The sequence below is a fragment of the Carassius gibelio genome, chromosome A21, assembly GCF_023724105.1.
Source record: "Carassius gibelio isolate Cgi1373 ecotype wild population from Czech Republic chromosome A21, carGib1.2-hapl.c, whole genome shotgun sequence".
NCBI classification, from domain to species: Eukaryota; Metazoa; Chordata; class Actinopteri; order Cypriniformes; family Cyprinidae; genus Carassius; species Carassius gibelio.
The window spans coordinates 3,046,035-3,055,674 of record NC_068391.1 but is presented as its reverse complement, the minus strand read 5'-3'; the positions used below and the strand labels follow the sequence as shown (position 1 = coordinate 3,055,674).

The 9,640-nt window shown below is 36.5% G+C and overlaps 1 protein-coding gene across 2 annotated transcripts in view; it reads left to right on the top strand.

The window, feature by feature from the left end:
• Window positions 1–6,814: 6,814 nt before the first annotated feature.
• The window catches only part of LOC127942336 (netrin-G2), a 54,060-nt gene continuing 51,234 nt past the window's right edge, over window positions 6,815–9,640 (top strand). Inside the window, exons 1-2 of one of the 2 annotated variants that reach the window (XM_052538021.1) lie at window positions 6,815–7,257; window positions 8,857–9,556. In XM_052538021.1, the coding sequence (XP_052393981.1) occupies window positions 9,248–9,556 (309 nt within the window). In that variant the 5' untranslated portion in view covers window positions 6,815–7,257; window positions 8,857–9,247. The other variant, XM_052538022.1, reaches the window with a different exon arrangement.

Here is a 9,640-nt window from a genome sequence, read left to right as displayed (position 1 = left end):
TCTTGCTCTGTTGAGAGAAACGATTGACTTATCACTGGCGCCAAAATAACATAAAACAGATGATATTCCATAATGTGCATGTCTTGAAAATGGTTACTATGGTAACAGCCTAATGAGCGACACCCCACAGTTCACAACTGATGACATAGCGTCTAATTAAATAATAACATTGAACATTTTTCCACCATAAATGACAACTGTAACAAATAAAAGTATTAAGCCATGAAATCAGTGCAGTAACAATTTATAGCAATGCTTTGATCTTTCTGAATTAAACACTTAATGTTTATCGGGGAGGACACAACTGATATCATACGAAATGTATTCTAATATATAAAAGAGTATGTCACGGCAGGATTCCTGAAGAACAAGTGTTTGTACTGCAAGTCAAACAGGCAGTAAAGATATTTCTGTGGTTAAAGAAAGTGTGAAATGGTCAGGGTCTTGGGAAAAGGCAACCGATCAATCATATGAGGACAGGCCCTGATCCATTTATATCTCTCTGAGTAAGCAAAAACCAAACACAACCCTAGAGACACATAAACTAAACAAATACAAAGACCCTCTAAAGAATGCAAACACATGCACATAATTAAACACAACACACACTCACAAACACAGGAGTTTCTGAAAGGCACCTCTAAATGGTCACATCGATTGGTGAAATGCAAGGTCGTCTTGGTGGTTACCTCAGCCAAAGTCAGCCGAGTGGAAGAACTCGATGTTTAAAGAGAGAGAGAGAGAGAGAGACTATTGGGTAATTTACTATTCACGGTCTGTACAAGGTCCACGTCATCTGTATTGAACAATCAGAAAAATTAATAAGCATCTAAATACTTTGTGTCACTGTTAATTAACTCTAACTTGGACCAAGAGACAACCACCCAAAACACCCGAGCAGCTGTGCAGGAACATGCAAACAACCACTCAGAAAACCTGAGGATCTTCACAGCGATGCATATACTGTATGTGGTTAAGACAAGACTTTATATTGCAGAACCAGTGTTTTTTTCATTCACTGGTCAGTTTTGAGATTTTGGGTTTTGCTTCTATAGAATGTCTTTTTCTCAGAATAGTGGAAAGAAAACACCCCAAATAAACATTTATTTATTTATTTAGACTTTGCAATACAGATCTCTAAAGTTTTTTTTTCCTCCACTTAGCACCACTTACAGTACATACACCAAACTTTACAGTCTTATTCTGTACAGAGTGATTTGTTTATAAACCATTAACGATGAGTTATAGAAAATGTTATTCCTAAAAACAGAAATATAAAATAATTCTAAAATTGCAAATTAGGAAGTCTTGGAAATTACAGACGACTTGGATCTTGCCATGCACAGTGGAACAAAGACATGTATTATAATTTAAAAACACTTTAAGGGTTCATTTCATTTGACCTTAGCTATTTGCGCCTGTAGATTTCAATTACAATAAATATCTTTAAAAAAATCTTTCCACTTTAGCAAAATAAGAAAGGAATTTTCAACCGGTTTTATTTATGCACAGTAGAAGAATTTATGCATTTTAGTGCATAATTCATTTTATAATGTCTTATTTGTATATTTAAACATAATATTTCAGGAAACTTGTAATACAAAACAATTATCTTAATGTATGAATGTTGGAATGTATTTTCACCATTTACCTGTATTGCCTTAAACATGACTTACATTTTTACAATATAACCTAAATTTCTAATTTAATACACAAAATTATAAGTTACAGCCGTTCTTCTCTGTCTCTTTCTCATTCTCTAGGCTCTTCCCGAACCTTTTGCCTTCCTCTCTCTCTTTTGACCTCTCTCTGTTTTAGAAGAACAATGTATCCGTGGTGAATACATTAGTTTTACTTTGCAGCCCCTGGGGCTCTACATCCCATAATTATAAGTCTGTTTAGCATAGTAACCATGGTGATACTAATGCTTCCCCTAGCTCTCTCTGATGTTCTCTATGACATAAGTGTGACAGCATTTTTAGTCTTCTGCAGCTATACAATTAATCTTAAAATGTAAGCTATTATTCCTTTATAATCTTAAAAAGTAACAAAAATGTGTCACATATTTTTTTTTAAATCTTTCCTCATTAACAAATATACAATTACCAGTGACATTTTATCATAACTGAGATACTATTACAGTTTTTATTAACATTTGGAATTAGTATATTTTATTTGTATATGTTCTATTTCATTTTAAAGTCATTTTGTTGTGTTTTGTCATTTCTTAAGTTTTTGTTGTTATGTCTACATAGTTATTTATTCATTTTTATTTCAGTTTCAGTTATAGCATATCAGCAGACAGACTGCATGCTTTGCTCACAAGAACATCTCCATGATAACAAGCTCAATAAAGATGTCAAAACAGCTAATATTTCAGTATTGACCCTTAGAAGTCTTTTGAGTTCACACTGCTCAGAAGCAAATCCTGACATCCTATTAAAATGAGACGAAACACTCAGTAAGGACATTAGCAGAGCTCCATCATGCCTCATAAATACTGGCATAAAGATTTGAAAACACAGTTATTGTGAACCAAAAGAGAGGAGATCATCTGCCTGGTTTGAAACCGTGCTAAAATATGCTGACATAACACTGACTTTAATAGCGCGGTTTCTGTTTGAAGATTTAAACAGAAATCAGGCTCCTTATTACTTTCATTTTCTTGTTACTCTATTTCAAGAGTGTCTGTGCTTCAAATGATTGAGCAGAATCAAGATTTGGTCAAAATTAAAATAAACAGACTATGGCTGCATAACAAATTTTGCAATTGTGATTTTTTTTTTAATTTTTTTATAAAAACTGTGTTTGTGATTTATAAAAAGTTCCAGGTTTGCTGTTTAGGGCAGTGTTAGTTTAGTATCACTGAGGTACTATTATACAATTTTGTCAATATTTTGAATTAGATTTTATTTCTATATTTTCTGCTTTCATGTTCATTTTAAAGTTTCAGTAATTTAGATTTGTTTTATCATTTTGTTGTTTTTTAACATGTCTATATAGTTTTATACATTTTTATTTCAGGTATTTTAGTAAATCAAATTAAACTAAATGAAAATGAGAAATGCTGCCTTGTCAACTATTTGAAATGAAATGTTGAATAGAATTTTTTTTTTTTTTTTTGTTAACTATAATAACCTTGGTTTAGCTCTGCAAAAGTATTGACCAAAATGTTGTGATTATATATCAGTATGATGATGATGATGATGATAATTATGTATTATTATTACTCAATAAAATATTAAAATAAGAAATATTACTATTACTATTGTAAAATAAAAATAATTATAAAATAATATAGAATAAAATAAAAATTGCATAAAAATACATAATAATAATTACATTTCATAATGAGTGTGTGTAAAAGAACAGTGGCATGCTTCAATCGGAAACATGCTACATTTTATATTTTGATTTTAGTTTTATTTTCATCATGCAATCCTAATATAGTATCACTATTATTGCCTGGATTCAGAGTTAATGATTTAGACAAGCCCTTAACCCTAAGTATATAGCTGTTTTTGCTACGTACCATCCAGAACATTCCAGCATAACAACGTGCTGACAAGCAATCAGAGCAACTTACCGTAACCGTAACGCAACGCACTGGCAACCCACAACATCCCAGCATTGAAGCTAGGACGCACCACTCACATTTTCTTTAGAAAAAGTCAAATCTCTCTCTTTTTCTCTTGAACAAATGCACACTACTCTTTGCTGTATGAGGCCAGAATGTCAATGTCGAGATGTTTGTATAATGCAGTGTCAATCCCGAGTCAACACTTCATATGCGAATCTACATCTACAGTCGTGAACAAAGGAGTTTGCATGTATTACGCTTATGTGTGTGTGTGTGTGTGTGTTTTATGATTTGTTGAGTTGGGACTCCCAGAAGTTTAGGGAAGACATTGCAGGTCACGCACTAAAGCCCAAGACTTTACCTGCATAAAAATGTTGATTTCCAGTCCTGCTGCATTAGAGTCTGATCTCCTGCTTTCAGTCAATCTTCTAATGTGTGTATGAGAGAGAGATAAACAGAGTCAGGCCACAGTGGAGTGTGTTTTTGAAGGGTATATTTTCATGAAGGTCTGCCAAGCAGGCCACACACACACACAGCCAAACTTTCCACATTAATCATCAGTTTTCACACTCTGCATTTAAACAAAGTTGAATTAAGTTGATCAATCAATCAGTATATTTCTCTCTCTCTCTCTTTCCATCACAATCATGCATACGTCCTCAGCAACCACCTTACAATCACCCAGCAAACACTTCCAGCTTCTATCTATTTGTAACCTTCAAACTGCAAACATCTATTCAAACTGCTCAAGCGCTCAAACTAAACACGACTGGAATTCAGTACGTCAATTTTAAGGACACTTGCAAGGCTGTTTCTTAACTTTAAGACAAGTTCTTGTCTCGTTTCTAGAAACTCCTTTTCCAGCTGGACTTTATATATACTGACACGGTCTAAAAACAGGCTTCACATATACATGATGAGAATGTACAACAGCATGATTTAAGCGCCATTTCCCACTAAACCCATGAATCTATGAATTAGCTTGGCGTGTGGTTGTTTAGTGGAGTGTATGAAGGTGTTGAGGGTGTGCGAATGACGCCAAGCATTTACGGCCTGAATCAGACGATGTCTGGCTGAACGGTGCATGTGTAAATGACTTCTGAAGCTTCCTACGCTCAACACTCACAGGCGCCAGTGCTAGAGAGGATTTTCTTCTGTTCTTTCTCTCTTTAATGGTTCCAAACTCTTAAAGGCACAGTTGATCCAAAAACCTGATGTCGTTCTAGAAGCACATGGCGTTTCTCCTCCTTTTTAGATATTACATATCTTCTCAATTCAACCTTCAGCATGCTGCATATCATCATTGGCTCAGTTTCTCATTTTCAGGTCACAACAGTTCATGACCTATAAGTACGTTACGGGGGAAAGAAGTTTCATAAGCCCTTGCCTGACTTCACTTATTACAATCCCTAATCTATGGCTTATTAAGACATGATATATCAACACTGTGACAGGTGCCAGTGGATTACGCACTTCCTCTGATGCACCCAGCAGACGTGCCGAACAGACGGTCAACCTGAGCAAAGTTTGGCAGACTGTGACGTCATTACAGAGATGGGATAAAGGAGTTTCCGTTTTCCCGTTTAATTGAAGATGGATAATCCTGTTTGCGTGTTTCGGGTCAGATGGAGATTAAATGGAATCATTTATAAATGACATCACTTTTAGAGCCATTAGTGGCTTTTAATGTACAGTACACATTTTTATAAATAGCTTTTTAGAGTTAACAGAGGCTGGGTTTGTGTCAAGAGGGGGAAAGTCAAGTCAGCTCTGAGAGAGTAAGAGCAGAGAGAAAGAGAGAGAGAGAGAGATGCGGAAATCTTTACGTTGAGACACAGCAAGGACAAACTATCGATCTGATCCGCACTCCTGTCAACACAGAATCACGCCTACTCTCTCTCTTTCTCTCTGACATCACACATACTTTATAAATTCACACAAAAAACTAAAAGAATTCCACTGTATTATATCCATATCCATAAAGAATTCCGCACTGAGAAATACAAGAGTGACTCTCACAAAATCTGTCAAAGAAAATCAAAAGTAAGAATATAGAATTGTAATTTGTATAAAAAAAAAGAAAAGAAAAATTTTAGGATCATTAAGAATTTTCACATTACTTTCATAACCATTAAGTACTTCCCTAACACATTTACTTAATGCAAATATTATTATTATTATTATAGTAAAGTATGTATTTCATTTATGACAATTTAATGAAAATATGTATTTTTTATATTTTATTTATACTCTATGCCAAATCGATAAAATAAAAATAAAGCTTTGTATTTCCATATTTTTATGATATAATGAGAAAAATGGGAATTATGATCAAAACAAACAATCGGGTGCATAAATGAGAATCTTTATGCAATTTTTGACTGAATATCATGGAAATAAATACTGTAAATAAAACAAACTATTTTAGCATTACAATTCATCACTGTCTGAGTGTTTGACTCAGGCAGGCCCGACTGCTGGCCCTAATGGAAAATCTGTTATACTATATTTGCATATTAGAACACACAGTGGCTCTGAAAAATAATTGGATACTTAAGACACATTGGGGGACATATTCATTGCATAGATAAAAAGAATTCAAAGCAAGTGTCTTTATGTGTGTCTCAAATGCTGCAGGATCTCTTTTTTCACTAACTGCAATCTCTTCATTGAAAAAAAAATATATCTTTTTTTAAGTCAGTTCACACAGGAAGAAAAACCACATGTGTAGTACGTCATTAACTAACAAACAAACAAATCCAATATGTCAGTTTTTTTCTATGCAACATAATACATAAAATTTATCATTTAAAACCCCCCAAATGTTTAATTTTGCTTGAAAAACTGTACATATATATATATATATATATATATATATATATATATATATATATATATATATATATATATATATATATATATATATAAAGCATGTATTTATTTTTATTTTTAGGGAACCTTACTGAAAATGGCAACACATTTGACATCAAGAACCATTTGGTTATAAAATGGATCTTATGTTTCTTTGGAGTTTTTATTTTTAAGTTATTGCTGTAACCTAGACCAACCTAGAGCACTGACAGCAAATATTGCCCTGAGAGTTACTCTATCAGCATTGCTGAATGAAAGTCCGAGTAAACTGAGAGAATCCATTCAATAAAAGAGGAAAAAGGCGAACCGTCAGAGGTTTCCTCGAGCAGGGAGGTCTGGAAGTGCGTAAAAACGCGGATTCCCTGGTGCCTCAAGAGTGGGACGGTTCAGTTTCAGCCCCTTCAAGAAGAAGACCGCGGAACAGCCGGGCCAGCCTGACTCAAACCCGCAGATAGTGATTGAGAGTGATGCTTAAATGGATTAGAGAGAGAGGAAGGGAGAGGGAGAGAGAGGGGAGGGAGATTTGCCATGAAGCTTTCTGCCCTTGAACACACAGGGCAAATCTGATCCAGTAAAGTAGACAGCGCGCGCACCACAAGTCCATACTCTCACTTTCGGATACTTCACTGGTACACACGCACCCTCCTCCGGTAATTCAGCATCTCCTGCAGAAATAGGGCATCGACCTCCCCTGGAAAACCGACGGAGCATGCATTAAAAAAACTAAAAAAAAAAAAACTAAGAAGAGCCGCATCCTCGCTGCAGGAGGCGATGCCGTTTCCACACGGACGCAAGTCGAGCGCGCGGTGAGTCCATCTCAACTACTTCAGCGACCCGGATGAAAGCACGCAGCTCTCGTTCCCGAGACGAGCCTGTCACAGCGGCTCACTTTTGATTTATGTTTGGAACGCCAAAAAGTTGTTTCTGCTCGAGTTTGCACGTAAAACCAGCCCTCTTGCCGTTAAACGCGAGTTGCAGCGCGGAATGTGTTTCCTCGGAGCACCTCTCCCTTCTTTAGTGTCGGGACGCGCGCGCGACACACCCCGGTCCGCTCTGCAGAGGGAAGACCGATTGCAAACCTTTTTATGATGCTAAACTACCAGAGTGATCAACTTTAGTCACGTTTTGTGTTAGATTACGGTTGTTGCATTGCCTGCAGGGTCTGCATGAGGAATATCGATGCTTGCTTTGAGTTTTATTACAGTAGCTACAGTATGGAGGAGTATCCTGTTCTGTCTGCGAGTGGAACTTGTACGTTTTTTACCTGAGGCAAAACGACAATGTACTAGGCTACAACTGTTTTTATTACTTTTCTATACTAAATTACCAGAGAAATGATCGGGTTGTGGTTAATGGAGGATGAAACGCATCTTGCATGAGATTTTGATTTTATGTAGACTAGCCTACTATGTGTTTGTTAAATTTGAGGTTAAAACTGGTAGTGGTATTTGCCACGCTGACGATATCACAATCATTACGGTAAGATTGAATAATAAAGTTAAAAATGCATGCTATTAAATCATATACATACCAACCTACTGTTAAATTAATTAAAGTTCGCAACAACTGGCATCTCAAAGCCAATGCACAGAATACATCTAAAAAACAACTACTCAACATTAAATGTTCTTAAAAGACAACTTTTTTTCAGTTAAACCTAAAGTTAAGCTTTTATATTACCATAAAAGTGTAAGTAATTTTATTTACAAGTATATTCTGTTTACAGTAAAATTACATGCAAATATATTTTCCTCTTGATCTGAAAATTGTAATCAGGTTGACTCAATCACATGAAAAGCAGTTTAGATCCTACCATGCAAAGCACATGGTCTCTGATTCTTACAGGCATGCATTGCCTTTGCAACATTAGAAATTGATGTCATCACCATGTGTGTATCTGCACATGTGAGACCATCCCTCACTCCTCCCATTTCCCAATAGAAATGAAATGTGATTCATTCAGGAAACTATACCATGTAACATTTAGCATAAGATAAAAGTGTGCAATATCTGTATAAGATATATATATATATATATATATATATATATATATATATATATATATATATATATATATATATATATATATATATATCATATTCCTTTCGCTACTCTTCAACAAAGTCCTGCCTTATATAATACAGTATCTGTCTGTGACGTGTGTGTGTGTGTGTGTGCATGTACCACGCATGTTCTTCACTCCAGACTCGTGTTGTATGTGATATCAGCCATCTGTCCAGACTGGTGGTGGTTCACGGGATGACATCCAACGTCTGTTTAGTGGGGGTTTGGCAAATTAGACCATCAGCAGAAAGCAGCGCTAGAAAAAAACAGGCTGACATCAAGTGCTTGTGTACAAAAGAGGAGTGAAGTTAAACACTAAAATGTGCGGTGTTTGCTTTCAGGACCATGGACAGCAGCTGCTGAGTGAAGGATGCGACCAGGTGGATAATTCTGAGCTTGGAAAAGGGGAAACCCACTTTATGTGACCTTCAGGACATAAATATGCTCTGCGGTGACGCAGTCCAGGAGCTGCTATGGATGTAGGTCCAAGTAAAAGCATCAGCACTTTTAATCCAACATATCAGGACAGTGTCCCAACACACAGAAGTAAGACAGTAGTCAATGCACAAAACAATAAACTTGCTTTGCAAAAACTCCTCTCAAACTTGTAACAATAAAACACGTTTATGCACATTTTTCTATATATCTGACTTTTTCCTTTTGGAGTAAACCAAAGCATGATCGTGGCGAAGTTATGGGATGTCTTAACCTGACCACAGGCGCTGCTGTTCCATGTTAACACGTCCCACCTCTGAACCTACGGTGGTCCCATTCCCGTTTCTCCGGACTCTTGGAAATCCCCTTATTCGCATGCCTGCCATGCGTACTCATGCGGGACTCCTCTACCTGCTGGTGCATGTGCTGGCAAGAGCAAGAGGCCAGTATGACCTGTGCAAGTCTCTCGTGAGCACGGACGAAGGCGCCGTGTGGGAGCATTATGCGTGCCAACCCAAAGCCCAGGCCATGAAGGAGTACATGCGCATCCTCGTTGAGCCGCCGGGGATCACCTGCGGGAACCCGCCGGAGAGATTCTGCACCCTGGTGAGTCCTCTTTAAGAGATTGCTACTTTTATTGATCAAGGAAGTTGACTGAAAGTGACAGTAAATACATTTATAGTGTTAAAA